Here is a 19,978-nt window from a genome sequence, read left to right on the forward strand (position 1 = left end):
CTCCAGAACTTCTTAACACATTGTTTCCGGTATTTTGTTTTCATTGTTCAACAGACAATCCTTACCTTTCCTTACACCGGTCTAGATAATAATCCAAAAGTTTCATATTTTCACAAACCTCTCGTTTTATTTCATGTTGAAATACTACCAAAGACAGAAATTCACTCCATATAAAAATATCTTTGTGTCCATTAAGATGCATAATAACAGACCGTGTTGTTAGTATTGAGCAAAAGTCCCTGGTACTGAGAAATACTCGTTCAGGTAAATTTTACAGAAAACATTGAAGAAATAGGATATGGGGACTGACAAAGTGATTGTTTGAGGTGAGAAGTCTGCGATAAGTCAGTTATTGCAGGATTTCTCGTCACTCCCCTATTACTCGAAAACCACGAACAACCTATACTTATAATCTATTTTTAGCGACAGGTGTCACCTAACTATAGATGTCAAAAGCTTGAGGTCAGTAGCAAACTGACCAAGCGGACCATGTTGCGTAACATAATGGACAATTAAATGAGTTGTTATACAATAGCAGGTAGGGAATTGGTCAGAGTACAGAAATGGATAACAATTTGACATTCGGAACTTAAATGATACATTGAAAAGGTGAAACGATATCAATACTAACTCTAACGTCTAAAAAACCTATTGTATTTTACAAATTGTGTCTTAAATTACAAAATTACAATAAAACACTATTATAAATAACATTCAATTTAAACTGAGAGGTCAGAGTCAGTTTAAGCACTCGACAATTTTATCACCAAATTTCCTTGTGGTAGTTTTATATTGAAGGGAAAAATAGGCATTCTATTGTAGTTGTCATCTATTGCAATCTAATGATGAGTTACAGGGCAATTAACACATAACGGGACGGTTAATGTTACGGTTAATACGTTACAGGGCATGGCGTACGATTAACCCTGTTACGGTTGATACGTTACAGGGCATGGCGTACGATTAAACCTGTTACGGTTAACGTGTTACAGGGCATGGCGTACGATTAACCCTGTTACGGTTAATACGTTACAGGGCATGGCGTACGATTAACCCTGTTACGGTTACGTTACAGGGCATGGCGTACGATTAACCCTGTTACGGTTAATACGTTACAGGGCATGGCGTACGATTAACCCTGTTACGGTTAATACGTTACAGGGCATGGCGTACGATTAACCATGTTACAGTTAATACGTTACAGGGCATGTCGTACGATTAACCATGTTACAGTTAATACGTTACAGGGCATGTCGTACGATTAACCCCGTTACGGTTAACGTGTTACAGGGCATGGCGTACGATTAACCCCGTTACGGTTAATACGTTACAGGGCATGGCGTACGATTAACCCTGTTACGGTTACGTTACAGGGCATGGCGTACGATTAACCCTGTTACGGTTGATACGTTACAGGGCATAGCGTACGATTAACCCCGTTACGGTTGATACGTTACAGGGCATGGCGTACGATTAACCCTGTTACGGTTAACGTGTTACAGGGCATGGCGTACGATTAACCCCGTTACGGTTGATACGTTACAGGGCATGGCGTACGATTAACCCTGTTACGGTTAACGTGTTACAGGGCATGGCGTACGATTAACCCCGTTACGGTTAACGTGTTACAGGGCATGGCGTACGATTAACCCTGTTACGGTTAATACGTTACAGGGCATGGCGTACGATTAACCCTGTTACGGTTAATACGTTACAGGGCATGGCGTACGATTAACCCTGTTACGGTTGATACGTTACAGGGCATGGCGTACGATTAACCCTGTTACGGTTAACGTGTTACAGGGCATGGCGTACGATTAACCCCGTTACGGTTAACGTGTTACAGGGCATGGCGTACGATTAACCCCGTTACGGTTAACGTGTTACAGGGCATGGCATACGATTAACTCTGTTACGGTTAATGTGTTACAGGACATGGCGTACGATTAACCCTGTTACGGTTGATACGTTACAGGACATAGCGTGCGATTAACCCTGTTACGTAGCCATATCAACCAATGACGCTGTCTTTGTTGAATCTCGATGAACTACATCGTGGATTCACTTTAATGTCAGTTCAAGTATCACAATAACTATATCAATTTGATGTTATTTAGATAAAATCAAATCAATGTTGTTATTGTTTTACGACATCGTAACGAAATACGACATCAATGAACAGTTTTTCTGAATATCTAACTATGTATCTAATGTCGTTAGTGACCCGCCACAGTGCGGGAAGGAACACTAGATTGTAATAACCATGTCACAAAGTTCACAAAGTTCGATGACGTTTGAAGTGTAAGTCCATAAAATGATGCTAGTGTATGGCAATTTGTACACAAGATCACGGTACTGTATGTCTATTTGTACATAAAACTATGGTACATACAGATTTGTGAGTGTATGTTGCAATGCATATATTTAAAGACAGGGTCGATGGACTATAATAATTATATGGTAATTTGTATTTAAAGCTATATACCTACAATGTATTGTTAATGAAATTTTCAGACTTGACAACCATACTATACTATTAAGGGTAACCTGTCTAAACCGAACACTCTGCAGTCCAGGTACTTGTTTATACTGTATATCAATATGGCCGATATAAATATGTGTACAGGTAGCTACAGCACCACTGTTAATCAAACCAATCGGAAACTAACAGGAAGCCTGACAATAATCTATCTAACATTGTAAAGAAAGGTGTCGGTGGACGGCGTACAGGTACACATCAATTACACGCACGTGTTCACTAACGACTTATTGTGTGTGATCGTCAATGCCAAGAATACCCGTATTGTATGTAACACTAGCTAGGCGTATGTACTCTATCCTCGACTATCCCTTATAGTCATTCACTCGCTATTGTATGTAACACTAGCTAGGCGTATGTACTCTATCCTCGACTATCCCTTATAGTCATTCACTCGCTATTGTATGTAACACTAGCTAGACGTATGTACTCTATCCTCGACTAACCCTTATAGTCATTCACTCGCTATTGCAGAGAGCACGACCGAGACTTATTGAACACAATCGATGGAAGCGAGAGGTTTCGAAACAATAGGACGAGAAAATTTATACTACACCTCGGTATTCAAAGTAGATGTGCTATCGACGAAATCCATCTCCTGAGAGGGTCATAGAGTCTCAGAAGACCATCCATTTGGTCAATAACAGAACCCATGGATGTAGCAAGCGGCAGGTGCCAAAGCCGACCTATCGACCAATCAGAGACGTTCTTAGATGATTCGGTTTGTGACAAGCCTGGCCACAATGTGAAAGCAATGTATGGTTGTCAGTGTCACTAATGCGGTAGTATGTAGTCTCGGTGAGGATTTCAGTAGGTACTTTGTATCCAGAGTAAATTGCTTGATGACAATTTCTAGTATGTACTGTGCAGTGAGTACATATTATTTCAAGGGTGTGTGTATTAATCATTTAAGCGACGAGTGTTAAAACTGTGGGACGCATCTAGTTTCGCTTTGCCGTGTGAACCATTATCGTTGTGAAATATTTACACAACTGGGACATGCGTTTCAGGTGTGTATGCTGACAGGTGAAAGAAAAAGAGCTATTTTGTAAAATGTAAATAATACCAAATACCGTTATCGCTGAGGTCACATCGGCCCGGAAGGAATTTCTACTTTAAACTGATCCCTTCGTGGTGAGAAGTTACTGTGGTGTTAACGAGAGTGTGTAGGATACAACTCGCGTGTTATTGTCGTGTACTGACGGAGCTTTGTTGAATCCAATGGAGCGTGGATATCTTGTTATATCTTTGTCGCTGATGTGGAACCATTAGATTTGCCACATTGGTATGATGAAGGTAGGAGTCGACAGCCGTACTCGGGCTGTGTGTTGACATTTCTCGGTGGGATAGGCTAACCTCGGCGGGAAAGCACATGTTTTGTGTGTTTTATGAAGCACGACTTTTTGCATTGTCTATCTGGCGCAAGAGTGAAACATGTGGGATGCTAATGTTTAATTGATGAAACTAATTACGTACATTTAATTTATTGCCTGGGTTTGTTCAATATAAATTTTATAATTTTATATCATTTCTACCTGAGCTGCAGTTTATGATTTGTGTCACTGTTCACAGACCGACGACGTTTGAGACTTTTGTGCTTATCAACTTTCATATATATATAATGGTTTCTTTCTCCTTCTGTGTGATTTTTAACGTGATCGATGAGTGGAATATTTACTAGCATACTCAAATGTTACGTTGCATGATCTGTATTACACAAACCAAACCATGTACGCCTATGTAAGTCTGTGGATTTTACTTCATTCTGTCCTGTGTGAGGAAGATACCCAATCGGCGACACTGACAGCGGGTTTAGGCACCCGTCGTATCGCCCGTAAAGAAGGGGACGTCATTTTTGGGGCGTTGCTCCCAATGCACAAGAAACCCCCGGAAACGACTGTCTACACACGCTCCTGTGGGGTTATTTGGGAGCAGTACGGAATTCACAGACTAGAAATATTTTTGGAAACTCTTGATAAAATAAATGCAAGTCCCGATATTCTTCCAAACGTGACAGTCGGGTACGATATCCGAGACTCCTGTTGGTATTCGCCAATAGCACTAGAACAGAGCATTGACTTTATAAAAGATTCCTTGGCGAATCTAGATGCCCAGGCAGATCGTGAAAATAACTCATCACGAAAAGGAGACTGTAAAACAGAGAACCGGAAACCAATTGTTGGTCTAATTGGGCCTGGGTCCTCTCACAATACCATACAAGTTCAGAACTTGCTCCAGATATTTCATATTCCTCAGATAGGATTCTCGGCCACAAGTATGGAACTCAGCAATAAGAACCTATATGGCTACTTTCTGAGGGTCGTGCCCTCTGACAAATACCAGGCTCAGGCCATGCTGGACATCGTCATTAGATATAACTGGACATATATTTCAACAGTACACACCGATGGTAAGTCAAACATATTTCATTATCATTCCATTGTACTCGTCCAGATATTTAAATCATTCCCCGGTGAGTGACATACATATTCAAATGAAAAATATATTAAATAGATCTTAAAACACTCGTACAAAATGTTGTCCAACTAATGACATACATTATCATAAATGAGTCGAAACTCGTGACTTTCATAAGTTAGGATTGGTGCGCGACACTAGGCGTTGGTCGTGAATGTACGGAACTCTCCTGGAAAAACGAATAGTCTTACAAAATATCTGTCTTTAGAAGCTGGTGAATCTATAAACGTCAAAAACATTTCCTTGGGATGGCCATGTATGTAATTTCGGAGATATTCTCTGTCTGGGAAAAAGCTTAACTTCCTACTTACGTCAGTAATATCATGACTTACTCGACTGCTGTGTATGTACTTCAGCACCTAGGCTGGCGGTATCGCGGAGATGGTTATTATTACGTAATTACGGAGTGTCGTAGAAAGGGTTTAGGGGTAAAGGTATGTAACAGATATATGTGACTTTAACATGCGAGTGTTTGTCTGCAGAACCAAACGCATGTCTATACGTCACTCAAACAGAGGAATTTACAGCAAAACCTCAAAAATATCCTTTTCCATAATTTTTTTTCATTTGTAATTTGAAAAGAAAATATCATCTTACCATACACACATAAATTATTTAACGCTGTACTCAACAAGTATATACTGGCTGACGTTTTATGTGAGGAAAGACAGGATGTGGTTTGTTTGATCAGAGCTAAAGTGGTAGGACAATAGGTCGGAAGGCCTTGTATGTCTTAGTCTAGACATGAAGGTTACTTGACACTGTTTGCCTAACTCTCATAATTCTTTTTTCTCTCTAGAACTGTGATTTATATTTCGATTTGTTTGTGAATCGTTGATATATCCCCACAACGTGAAACACATTACATTTAATATAATAACAATTCAAGTTCCCGACCTTGAGATGACATCACGAGAAAGTAAAATAAGCTCGCGTGTTTTTAACCTACCGGTGTCCGTTTATCCGTTATCTATAACTGTAGACGCTATGTGTGTGTTTACACGTTCACATTGGAAGTATATATGCATAACAGTGCACACAAGCATGCTGATTTAACAGAACTATAAATTCGTCAAAACACTTACTCCAGGGCTTGGCATTAAGGATTCCGGCGATTACACATCGCAGTACTCAACAGGGAATATAACCAACACAGCCTTTGTACTGTGTTCTGTAACAATGCTATAACTCGTCAAAGTTTCACAGAATAAATCATTAACTGCTGTTAACCAAGGAAACCTCTTGAACAACACACTTCCACAGGGTACAAGTGGACTACAATCATCCTTGTTTAATAAAGGTCGCGTAGTTATAAAGGTATTTAAAAAATATCAAAATTTGCGTATAGCCCTAAAAATAAAAATTAATTGAAAACATCTACACCAAGACAAAATCGTAGTTCTAATTTAAAATCGGTAAAACGAGGACGAAGTATACATAATAATCCAGATTTGCATGGAGACCAAAAGACATTTTCTACAACTTGTGTCTAATTTTCTACAAAAGTATGTGATAGACAACAGCAGTTACAAAATAACACTGTCCTGATGATAGGTCTCAGAATGTTACAATAACTTTAGAAGTTATGTTAAATGGAAACTCTTAACTTTCCGTTGACCTTAATAGAGATATCTTTAGATATGTGCAATGTTTTATCAAATCCTGTAATAGGTTTTGCATTTTGTAGTTGATCAGTTTATTTGGTAAACCGTATATTATATCATTTTTGTCATCATCCATGTAAATGTAACTATGCCTTGTAATACACTGTATATATATTGGGAGAAGGCGTTGATAAGTTGTTGTAACTTGTGCCTAATCCCGTGTATATATTTTGACAATAAATATGTTTAAACTATAGGTCTCAGATTTCAGGTGATGGAGAAATCCTCTAATTATATATTTATCTTAACTACTGTTAATAAAACAAACAAAAGAGATCTCCATTATGCATGAATATTACTGTATATTTGTAAGCTGTTACAAATACGAAATAAAGCATCAGCTTAATCGATTTTTCTCCAAGGTACTAAATTCGTCAAAGATTTTTCGTTCTCTTCCCTGTGTATTAACTAGTCGTGAAAACTATTTGCTGGTGTCTTCAAATCGATGTAAAATAATATACGATATCTTTAAATAATATTACACCATTCATACAAAATTTAAAAACAAAGAAACCAGCATTCTGTTTGTAGTAGAATATTTTTGTATTAAATAAATATGTTTCTGAGTGAAACGCACCTCCTACACAATCCTGAAATGGTCCAGATAAGGTACAATGAAATACAGGATAATTGAATGTGAGCTTTATTGGTTACTCGAGTATTGATTCCCACTTAATATGTTGTGTTTGATTTTCGGTATCAGGACACCTATAAGTCAAACACTTACGTCATAAATCATTCTTGATTTTCTCAATTTTAGCAATTTTTAACGCTGCCGCTGAAAACCGAAGTTTAGCAAGCCGAAGCAAACACAGTGACTGTACATATATGTCCGAATGTACTCGGTTAAAGGTGTAATTAACTGGGCTGATAAGACATAGCATCGATAAGATACAATGGGTCAGTTAGTGAAGATAATAAAAGTCACATGTCTGTAAAACAGTATGTAAACGATACGATACGATGACGAGGAAGTTGACAAGGTTTGATGATACATACAGATTTGTGAATCCGTACAAACCATTGAATTTGCTGATATTCTGCAGTGTGTGTCTATTTTAGCGGTCTGTAGAGATTTGTATTTGATATGTCATTTCTACAGAGAAGTGAATGCTAAAATTACGTCTCGATTTCCCAGAAGGGTCGTGTATTTATATATAAACAGATGTAGTGTAGTCTGGGTTATGATTGGTGGGATGATGGCTTATTTGTAACGACATGTGCTGCCAAGCGACAGCATGGTTATAGTAAAAACACTTGTTCATCAAACATCTCGGCTTTAAGTCTAAGTCTACGTATATAATTAGGTTAGCAGCGATCTGTAACTTTATCCTAGTGTGTTGAAGAGAACTAAAGATATTAGAAAAACAACAACAACAAAAGATTATTAGAAACAAATTCTACGAATGACACAGATCGCCAAATTAAAAGGACGGGCAATAAAAATCCCTCAAAACCGGAAGTAAGTTTTTAAGTCACATGAGGTTTTATTTGGTTATTGATATTAACAGTAATGAGACAACATCCGTCGGTTTCATGTCATTGCTGATACGAGGAACATTATAGAGGTTTAATGACGAGTTTCCCCAGTTTAAAAACAAGCTGAAAAGCATCGATATCAAATAAATTATTTTGAAGAAGCATGATAAAGGAAGACTGCTGCTCCCCGAGTCCTCCGTAGGAAAAGGATTATAAACCTTATCAGATACCAACATACCACTCCAGGCTCTGAACCACAATATCTGTATGTTAAACAGTTCGGTAACAGGCAGTGTGACAGAAGTCATTGACTACCAAACAGGACGGGGTCAAGGAACTCACTGTATGTCTTACCGATAATGATATCAGATAATTTGTCTGTGTACATAGTAGTAATGTCAGTGATACCTGTACAAACATATCCTACTGGGCATGTTATATACAAGTATAATACACAACACACTCCTACTTAATATAGCCCGAATAGCCACTACACCAAAAGTCGGCCAAAGTCCGAAATCTCAACAGATATACTATTCGGTCGAGTACTTTGAAGTCCCAAATGTACGTTGTATTCGTCATTGTCAATCACTGTCTCATCAAAATGATATGATGTATTCATGCTACATCAATATCAATCTCTGATTTATTAAGCGATCTGTCTTTCTAAACACAAAGAAAAGAATCGAGCAGAGATCAAACTCTGATAGTGGTTTTTTGTATTCGGGCAGCAAAACTTCGAAACACGGCCTTCTGCTATGTTACTGTAGATAGAGTTCGCGGAGCGGAGTGACTCGATAACATATCAAATACTCTGTAACGATGGTGATATGCATGCATGTATGTGCTTGCTATTGTATGCAATACAGATATGAACGTATACCCAAAGAGAATGATAAAATATAAATTATTCTGTCTGATTTCACAACACTTTCTTATAAACATGATATCAGACATATCATTTTAAAATTCCAAGTGTTGTTGGTCATAATTGCTTTGGGTTCATTTTTAATATTACATGTATTTTCAGGTACGGTGATCGATAGACGACATGTTCAGAAACAATTAATATCACTATATTGTTTATTGCGATAGAACATTTTGATTTGGAATAGACCTATAAGAAGATAACCGATGGAGACTAATTTGTTCTCAGTAGATGCTATCAAACAACAATTGGTCACTGATTTCTAGACAAAACGAAAAAGCTGCATTTTAATGACGAGGGACATCCTGTATATTACAAGATTCACCGCAGATCAGATTAAAAGTGGTTCTGGTGTATGAACCTCGCATAGGATGCGCATTACCGGAACCAATCTTGTAATTCTAATCTCCGGAATCGCCGTCGGTATCGCGACCGCCCGGAATGGTCCTTAATGATATTGGTAGAATCACCGTATGTAGATTTGATGAGTTGTAGCCGTTATCAATATTTGTTAATTAAACGTGTAATTATATCCTAAAATCAATTCCAATTTCGTTGATCATTCGACTGTGCCCCCATCTTTATTGTAGTACATTTGTATGTAGAAGGTCCTGAGCAATAAATGTATCAACCTGCACCCGATGACACGTACATTCATATAAGCAACATACAAGTGGCCACGCTAATTACGTCCTGGTCTGTGTATAGGTTTGAGTGTGGGAGCTGTTCTGTGTTGATAAGTTACGTAAGCGTTCCCTGTGCATGACAACACAGATATGAATGCCGTTCATACTTTGGACATTATATTCAACCAAGTCTTACCAAGGAGTACACACAAGCTCAGGGTAACAATGTAATAATAATACTCACACAATAATTGCTTTATGAAATGCATGATACGCTTCCGGTTTGACGCAAACATTGAAGTTGGGAAACAACAAGAATGCTGTTACATCGCCAGATGTTAAAAGTCATCTGACTCATGGTGCTGCGTGTTGCTATAATTTTAATAGTGAATATAAAATTGATAAAAGTGATATTAGTTTAATATGGCAAATGACACCTTCACACTAAACTCAGTCACGTCTGAAATAAATCAATAATTTTAAATGCGCGTAATTAAAGCAATTTATGTAATAAATCCAAGATATGTAATCGAGAGAATGGAAATCATCCAACCAAGTAAAAAAACGGAATTATGTCAGAATGAATCCGTTCTTTAGGGTTAGTTGGCGGTGTATACATGCATCTATATTCATAACACAGTATTTTCTTGATATTTGTCGTAAATTTGGCTCTAGTGTATATTTAGACATAATAGTATTTCCGTTTTATTCACTGGTGACATGTATGCTCCTGATTATATCTTCTATATTAATGATTTTAACTGATTTATCACGAGCAATATTGAATATATTTCAGAAAATAATCTTTTTCAATTAAAAATTCAACAAACCAAAAAGGCACTTTAACAGAATTGATAGTTTTAAAATAAACTAACAAACCTTTACCCACATACACACATATATACAAAATGTAATATTATACTTATTAAGAGGTGTACTATACATGTATATACAGGGCGATGAAATATACAAGGGACATATGCTGTCAACTGTCACAATACAAGTACACGTAAATATAATACACTTTTCTGACGTAACGTATGCTGGTTAAAATAAGTCTAAAACAGATCCTTTTTATTTCCAATTTCGAAACAGTCCAGTGAATTGCCTAATCTGACTAAAACAAGGGTTATTTGCAGCATCAAAATAACATAAGCTTTATCTTCACTGCGAAACGTTTCATACTCTCAGTAACAATGCAGTAAAACACTGAATCCACATGAAGTGTACTATTTATTGACATATCTAAACATGACATTAACCTATCAACTCTTTATTTTTCTGATGAGATAGATTAACCGGAAATCATTCTATACTCCTAGGACGAAGCCCTCATATGTGATATCCGCTTCCGACAACCCATATCACCCAACCACCAATGTAAGGATAGTATTTTTGTTGCTATTAGAAATGCACGTGTTTAAAAAAAACAAAAAAATGTTTCCCTGAAGCACAGGTGAATGATGTTGCTACAATGTGCAAGATAAAATGTGTAATATATAGTGTGTAAGGTAGAAGGTGTAAGGTAGAAGGTGTAAGGTAGAAGGTGTAAGGTGTAAGGTAGAATGTGTAAGGTAGAATGTGTAAGGTAGTAGGTGTAAGGTGTAAGGTAGAAGTGTAGGTTTGTACGGTAGGCAGGTGTCAGGTCGAAGGTTCCGTCGACTGAATGTCGTGGTGTTCCGGTCATTTAGAAATGTTTCCGTCGCATGTGTCCTGTCGCCTGTGTCGTTCGCCTTGTCGTCAAAGTTTCCGGTCGTAGGTGTCCGGTCCGGTTGTAATCTTCCGTGTAAGTTTTTTGTCCTTGCAGGTTCCGTTCTGTAGTCGTCTATGTTCCGTCTTTTAGTGAATGAGTCGTGTCAGTTGGTAGAAATGTAAGGTCGTAGGTCGCCGTGTAGGTAGAAGGTGTGTAGTGTAGGCCAGTGTAGGTAGATGTGTACGGTCGGTGTAGTGTCATGGTAGCAGGTGTAAAGGGCGAAGGTGTACGGTGCAGGTGTAGGTAGACTGTGTAAGGTAGAACGTGTACGGTAGAAGGTGTCAGGTCGCATGTTGGTAGCGGTGGTCGTGGTGTCAGGTAGACTGTGTCCGGTAGATGTGTACGGTCAGGTGTCCGGTGGGTAGGTACCGTGTGTTCCGGTAGCATGTGTACGGTAGACGTGGTCAGGTAGTGGGGTCAGGTAGGGTGTAGTGTGCATGTGTAGGTCCGGTCATGGTGTAAGGTGTGTTGGGGGGTATGTGTTTGTTAGGTAGTGAATGTGTCAAGGTGTAAGGTAAAGTGTGCCGGTCCGAGTGTACGAGATGTCGGTAGTGTTGTAAGGTCGTGTTACTGGTAGGTGGTGTCCGGTAGCAGGAGTGTAGCGGGTAAGGTCGACTGTGTAGGTCGTCCGGGTTTTGTACGGTGTGTACGGTTGTTGGTGCCGGTGGTGCGGTGTCGGTCGCCTGTGTGTCCGGTGCGTGGTGTCAGGTCGCCTGGTGTCCGGTCGCCAGGTGTCCGGTCGCGGTGTCGTCCTGATGTCCGGTCCGACCCGGGGATCCGTGTCCGGTCGTGTGTCCGGTCGCTGGGGTCCGGTCGCCGGTGTACGGGTCGCGGTGTCCGGTCTGTGTCGGTAGCCGGGGTCAGGTCGCCGGTGTCCGGTGTCCGGTCGCGGTGTCCGGTCGCCTGTGTACGGTCGCTGATGTCCGGTGCCTAGGGGCTGCCGGTGTCCGGTGCCTGTGTCCGGTCGCCGTGTCAGGTCGCCGGTGTAAGGGTCGTGTGTGGTCGCATGTGTACGGTCGAGGTGTCGAGGTAAGGGTACGGTGATCCGGTCGACTGTGTCCGGTCGCCGGTGTACGGTGTGTGTTCCGGTCGCCGGTGTACGGGTGTCACTGGTGTCCGGGGCGCCGTTAGTGTCGGTCGCCGGTGGTTCCGGTCGCAGGGAGTCCGGTCGCCGTGTCCTGTTCGTGTGTAAGGTCGCCTGGTGTCGCGTGTCCGAGTGATGTCCGGTCGCCGTGTCCGGTGTAGGTTCAGGCCCTGTGTCAGGTGCTGTTGTACGGTGCGGTGTCAGTACCTGTTGTCCGTGTTGCCGGTGTCCGTAGCCGGTGGTCGGTCGCTCGGTGTACGGTGTCCGGTGGTCCGGTCGAATGGTGGGCCGGTGTCCGGTAACCGGTCGTCGGCGGTCCATGTGTCCGGTCGCCGGTGTCCGGTCCGTGGTTGGTCGGTTCGCGGTGGTGTCACGGCTGGTGTACAGTCGCCGGTGTCCAGTGTCGCGTGTCCGGTGTCGGTCGCCGTTGTCGGTTCACGGTCCGTTCCTGCCGGATGTCAGGTCGCCTGTGTCCGTACCGTCGGTGTCGGGTGTCCGTGTCGGTCCCGTGTCCCTGTCGGCCGTTCCGGTCGCCGGTACAGGTGCACGTGTCCGGTCGACGTGTCCGTCCGGTCTTTACGGTGAATGGTAGTCAGTGTAGGTCGATGTCAGGTAGAAGGTGTCGGTCGCCAGGTGTACGTGGAAGTGTAGGTACGGTTCCGTCAATGTGGTACCGGTCAGCATGTCGTAGGTAGAAGGTCCGGTGTCAGGTAGGTGTCACGGTGCGGTGTCAGGTAGAAGGTTGTCGGTGTAGAATGTGTAGGTCCGTGTAGGTTGTCCGGTGTTCGGTATCGAGGTTTTCAAGCCGGTCCGGTGCCTTGTCGGTCGCTGTGTACGGTTCGGTCGAAGGTGTACGGTGCTGGTGTCCGGTGGTGCTGTACGGTGTAGGTGTCCAGGTAAACGTGTCAGGTGAGTACGCGTGTCAGGTGCCTGTTAGGTAGTCGGTTGTAAGGTGTAAGGTGTTAGGTCGTGATGTCGTCCCGGTGTCCTGTGTAATGGTGTGTTCGCCGGTGTACGGTGCCGGTTGTACGGTAGCCGTTGTACGGTAGGGGCCGGTGTCCGGTCGCGTGTCACGGGGTCGCATGTGTCGGTGTCCGGTGCGGTCACCGGTTCGTCCGGTGTCCGTGTCGACCGGTGTCGTAGCGTCGTCCGGGCTGTCCGGTCGCCTGTGTGCCGGTCGTCAGGTGTCCGGTAGCCGTGTACGGTCGGGTAGTGTCCGTACGGTCGCGCGGTGTCCGGTTCGTGTCAGGTCGCACGGTTGTCCGGTCGGGTTGTGTACGGTGACCGGTGTCCGTGCGTTGTGTGCCTGTGTACGGTCGCATGTGTCCGGTCGCCGTGTAGGTTCGGTGTACGGTGAAGGTGTCAGGTCGCGGTAGTCGGTAGCCGGTTAAGGTAGCCGGTGTTCGGTACGGTGTCAGGTCGCCGGTGTACGGTCCGTGTCGGTCGACGGTTACCGGTCGCCGGTGGGTGCCGTGCCGGTCCGGTAGCGGTTTGGTCCGTGTGTCCGTCGCGGTGTCAGGTCGCCTGGTCCGGTGATCGGTGCCGTCGGTGGTGTCCGGTGACGCGGTGTCCGGATCCACGGTGTCCGGTCCCGGGAGTTCCGGTCGCCGTTCAGGTGTCCGGTCGCCGTGTCCGGCCGTCCGTGGTTGTCGGTTGCCGTTGGTCGTAGTTGTCACGGTGCCGGTGTCCGGTCGCCCGTGTCCGGTCCTTGCCGTTGTTGTCGTTCGGTCTCGACCCGGGGGTAGGGGTGGTAGATGGGTAAGTGTCCCGGTGATGTGTCCGTGAGTGTCCGTTGCGGTGTCGTGTGTCAGGTAAGTGTGTAGTGTCGGTGTGTGAGGTCAGATGACCTCGGTGTCCGGTGTCCGATTCGAGTGTGTCAGTGTCTGGTCGGTGAACGTCGCCTGTGTCGGTTAACGGTGTGTAGTCGCCGGTGTCCGGTACGGTGTGTCGGTGACGGTGTAGGTCGACGTGTCCGGTCCGGTGTAGTGAAGTGTTGTGGTAGACAGGTGGAGGTACGTGTCGTGACGGTGTAGGTAGAGTCCTGTGTACGGTAGGTGTAGGTGGTACGGTGTCAGGTCGTCGTGTTCGTGTGGTCCGGTGTACGGTTCGGTGTCCGGTGCGGTGTCAGGTACGACAGTGTAGTCGCCTGTGTTGCCGGTAGTACGGTGTACGGTCGTGGTCGGTGCGGGTCCGGTAGTGGTGTCGGTAGCCGTGTCGTCAGCGTGTCTCGGTGTCGTGTAGTCCGGTGTCCGGTATCCTTTGTCCGGTGGTGCCGGTGTCGGTTCGAGTGTCGGAATCTGTGGTGTCGGTCGCGGTGTCCGGTCGCCTATGTACGGTCGCACAGGCCTGTCGCGTGTTCCGGTACAGGTGTACGCGTCGGTGTACGCGTCAGCAGTGTCCGGTGTCTCCGTGTGTTGCCTGGTCCGTCCGGTGTCCTAGGTACGCCTGTGGTACCGGTAGCTGTGTACCGGTCGAGTGTCGGTGCGTGTCCGGTCGCGGTGTCGTCAGCACGTGTCGGTAGCTGTGTCAGGTTCGCTCGTGTCCGGTGTCGTGCCGGTGTCAGTTCCGTGTCCGGTTCGTGCCGGTCGCAGTCAGTCGCGGTCGGTCGACCTGTGTACGTCCGCATGTCCGGTTAGGTGCTTTTCGGTCGCCTGTCGGTGTTCGGTCGCCGGTTACGTTTTGTCGGTTGTGTGGTGTCCGTCTTGTTCCGTCCCCTGTCGGTCCCTTGTTGTCCCTGTTTGGTACTTTTTTGGAATCGTTCCGGTCCTGTTTCCGGTCCCCGGTTCGGCCGTTCCGGTTTTTCCCTGACTGTGTCCCCTTCGGTCCGGTGTCCTTCCGTCGCCGTTGTCTTGGTGTAAGGGGGTTCTGTTCCGGGCCCCTTTGTCCGGCCGGTCCCGGTGCCCGTGTCGGTGCAATGTGTGGTGAATTTTTACAGGTAGAAGGTAATAGCCAGGGAAGGTGTAGGTAGACGGTAAGCAAAGTGTAAAGGTAAGGTTACTCGTTTGAAAGGTATGGCCCGTTTCCCTTGGGGCCCCGGGTAAGTCCTTTTAACATTATTTTAAAATCAGTTTGCTCGGTTAATTCCGTTCAGTTGTTCTTCCCCCTGGTTTATCGGGTCGTTAAGTGAGCCAAGGTAAATACAGTGGAACAGGTGTGGTAGGTTGGAAGGGTCGGTTAAGTTTGTAACATGTTGTTTTGTTCTTAGAGTTACACCAAGGAAAAGGGGGTAAAAAGTAGAAGGGTGTGGTTGGGCGGGTAGGTGTGGGTTGGGAAAAAATGTTCGGTGAAGGTTAGGTGCGGTGGGGTGTTTTTGTGGGTGTGGTGTCGTGTGGTGTGTTCGGTCGGGGTTCCGGTGTGGTGTCGGTCCCCGGTGTCCGGTCCGTGCCCCGGTCGCCGTGCCCGGTGTCCGGTCGCCGGTCCCCGGTCCCCGGTGTCCGGTCCCGGGTTGTCCTTTCCCCTGTGTCCGGTCGCCCGGGTCCGGGCCCGGGTCCGGTCCCCGGGTTTCCCGGGGCCCCCCGGTCCCCCGTCCCGGTGTCCGTCCCTTTCCCCGGTGTCGTTTGGGGCCCGGTGCCCGGGGCGCCGGTGTGGGTCGCCTTGTCGGTGCCTTTCCCGGTCCCTGTGCCCGGGTGCCTTGTCCGGTCCCGGTGCCCGGGGTGCCTGTGTCGGTCCCTGTGTGGTCCCTGTGTCCGGGGGGTGGTCCCGGTCGTTACGTAGTAGAAGTAGAAGTAAGGTGATACTCGTTAAGGTATGGCACATTTCCTCACGGGATATATATATATATATATAATGCTCATTATCTCACCTCTCATATCTTCATCATGTTATCTGTCTGAGTTATCATTAATAACTGTACATGTTGTTGTTGTAATGCGTCTTATTTACCTTTTCATGACACCCGAGGTTGGCAAAACATATTTTGATTTTTTCCAATATTCAAAATATGTTTTCTCAAAATCTACCCTCCAGTGATAAGTCAGCTGCTAACTCATGGCTATGTTATTACATTAAGTTTACCATTGGATGTTACATGTAACACTGTGACCCTTTTCCGGCGATCATCAGTGCTGATTGCCCCAGGGTAGTTGCTTATTGACTGTATTAGTTGTACATTCAAAGCACAAATATGTACAGTAATAAACCATACTCTCACAAATCATATACAGGAAAAACGCCACTGGGTCAACAATATCGAGTCAGTTTTGTAAACTGGGTTCAGGAATAAAGTATCGTCATATAGACAAGTGCTATCCAGCATCCATTCGTTAGGCACACCGAGGTTGAGAAAGATACAGTTAGACAATTATTTTATCATCTCAGATTTGTCTGCCGTTTTATCTGTTCAAGATTTTTAAGATGTTTTCTATCAACCCCTATTACATGACACATACTGGCAATATTACAATGACGCCACGTCGACAAATCCATCACGTCACGTCAACATTGTCTTCTATTGCAATACTTGTTTAAATGTGTAAACAAGAATAGTATGTTTAATTGATAATAATTAGAGTCTTCTCTAACTTGGAGGTGTAACACGGAAGTCTTCAACCTTCGGTGTTATAATATATAGTTATTGACATTGAAATATAATACAAGGATTCTAAAGGATGTGATATTTCCCAAAGCCAGAGGTCGACTGTCGAGGGAAATATCATCTTTAAAGGCTAACACTTATCTTTATTTACAAAAACTAAGATAATAACTGTTTTGTTAAATGAAACGATACCTTAAAATACCATTTTTCAACATTTGAATTTTGACGTCAACGCGACAGTAATTAAGATAAATATTCGTATTTATTTGAAAATTTACATCTAATAAAAAAATAAAAAGCGTGAGAATAGAGTTATTGACATTATTTTATCGGTACGCAAAATGATAATTGCAATAGCACATTTACATCAAAGGCCTATCTTAACAGAAAGTGCTCAGGCATCTACCATTTAGATGTAGTAAAGTTAATGTAATGAACGTTTTTGTCAAAAAATCTCGGAATATCTTTAACTTTGTCTCATTTTGGTGTTTTTTTTCTATGTATTTTTACTAAAATATTTTATAGGTCGGTGTCCGAAATACAACCAAAAACTTTCTCATCAAGGCCGACCATAGTTTCGGCTACCATTTTGTTTTCCAATTGCTACAGCCCGATGATCAGCAATGATTGGTAAACAATACTGAAGAATCGGGAATTCCCTTGTTACTATTTTCAGTCCATGCTATCAATTTACGATGTTAACCTCTCACAAAGATCTCGACCAATCAGAAAGTGGCAAAAATAAGAGACATATCGAAAAATAGTAAATGGCGCGAAATAAAACAAAATACCTGTAATCGACTTTTTGTTTTGGAAAAAAAAATTAATAGAAATAACTTTTACTTCATAAATCTGTGTATTTCCTATTGATAAAGATGAGGACTATTTTGATATTTGAGCAATATATCTTTATAACAGCGTACATGATGTCTTGACTTACTTAAACTCCGGATAATAGCCACAATAAATGCCAAATAAACCTGGGATTATTGCATTTAGGTATTCTATATTGTTCATAAAGGTAATTTAGATAACCTTAATTGTTAGATAATAATGATTGTCTCGAAAAATATTTTTCGTTGAATTCTTAAGTCATTACTGCATCTAGGTGTTCGAGTATAACGTTGTGAATAATACTGTCGTCATCTTACATATCAACATATCAAGGTATTAAGATAGTAATCACGAATTAATTAATTTGATCATAATCATAAACATGTTATTTCCTCCCATGTTTCTTTTCTTTTTCGTTCCATATGATAATTGTAGCTAGATAAAAACAGACAATAACACAAGATCCACACCGGAACCGTAAAACGCCAATAATGTCAGTGATAGAAGTGTGTTTAGTATACATGGTAATACCGTCTTTATTTTGAAAATGTAATTGTGAATGTAAATTGTTATTTTAAGATATATCACAATGATATTAGATACAAACAGAATCTTAAAGAAAGATGTTTGTGTACCAGGAGGACGATGTGATTCACTGCTCTAGCGGTGCCAGTGATCTGATGTCAGCACTGGAGAATCCAGCTAGGATAAATGGAAATTGTAATAATTTGCCTATAATTCTGGTGGAATAGATGTATGTGTGGTTATACCTATATAACGCCGATGTTTATGAGTCAGTGAGCTATCGATTTGTAATGAAATCCTACGAGCTGCCAATTAACTTTCCACCGAGAATAAAGCCGACCGACGTGTGAAGTATATTGATGTACACCGCTATGACATATCTTACCGAAATCTAGGCAGTCTTTACTGCGCCTTATATTGTACGTATATAAATCATTTATAATGGAATAATTATGCTTTTCAATTTTCAGTTCAAAAGATAATCGATAGATAATCGAGTTCTGATTTTTCTGTTAGATATTTACGATTGTAAAACTGTTTTGCAAATTTGGAGATATTGTTTTCTTCCATATATGTATAAATTTGGCATACTGACCGATATCTTAATACTTTATATGGATGTATGTTGGTTCGAAATGTAATGTGCATTTTGCATGTGAGTTAAATAGGAAAAGTGTTCTGTTGGGTTTGAATTTTATTTTGAATTGCAGACATGCTTGATGTTTGATTTAGATTTGGGATATTTTCATTCAATTAGCAAATATTGTTTTGCTAAATTTGATTTATATTGTAGAAGATCTACTGTTTTCAAAATTCAGTGTTGGTAATATATGCCGTCATATCTCCACCGGAATATCCACGGTCTTGGCGCAGTCTGATATGTAAATGTAGTAATGGCGATATTCAGGCTGGTGTGTCTTTTGCCGCATACCAAGTGCGAGTCAAATAAATAAAGTTTCTCAAGAGACTATCTTTATTACTGAACTGAATGACAGTGGCAGCCAAATGAAGGAATAGTGTTCACATCCATCTAAAATTGAAGAGAAAAATCAACTCAGCTCACTCATATTTACGAAATCCTGGAGTAAAGAAAATCGAATAAGTTACGTCCCAATAATCTATCATCGATACTTAAGTTGAGTACTCTTCAATGACAGCTGTCGAAGATAACATTACCAAGATATTTACTTGAGAGGCTGTCGAGTTTGAAGACGGGGAGTTGGATAGGATATGTTAATACGTTACTGGTATTACTTGGAGAAATCGTCATGAACTGTCTCAGCCCCTTCGAACTCATAAACACACGGAGATCATTAAGCAGAGAAATCGTGTCAACGCGAAGTTAACAAACGAAAACATGACCTGACACCAGCAGCCAATACAGATAGGGCCGAGAAGATAAACCTTCAGTGGATCTTCTGTTTATAACAATATTACCCGTATCGAATGGAAAGAGACGAAGTTTGCGGGCATAGCCAATGTTCTTTCTGGATTACATATGTGTTTAATGCAACCTCTTTAAATGATTAAGAGT

At 42.6% G+C, this 19,978-nt stretch overlaps 1 protein-coding gene across 1 annotated transcript in view; it reads left to right on the forward strand.

The window, feature by feature from the left end:
- The first annotated feature begins 2,964 nt into the window (after positions 1-2,964).
- Positions 2,965-19,978, forward strand: part of LOC117327854 (metabotropic glutamate receptor 1-like) — a 105,061-nt gene continuing 88,047 nt past the window's right edge. Inside the window, exon 1 of the mRNA XM_033885058.1 lies at positions 2,965-4,949. Coding sequence (XP_033740949.1) covers positions 4,268-4,949 — 682 coding nt within the window. The 5' untranslated portion in view covers positions 2,965-4,267. The remainder of the gene's footprint in view (positions 4,950-19,978) is intronic.

Source organism: Pecten maximus, chromosome 5 (assembly GCF_902652985.1).
Source record: "Pecten maximus chromosome 5, xPecMax1.1, whole genome shotgun sequence".
Taxonomy (NCBI): domain Eukaryota; kingdom Metazoa; phylum Mollusca; class Bivalvia; order Pectinida; family Pectinidae; genus Pecten; species Pecten maximus.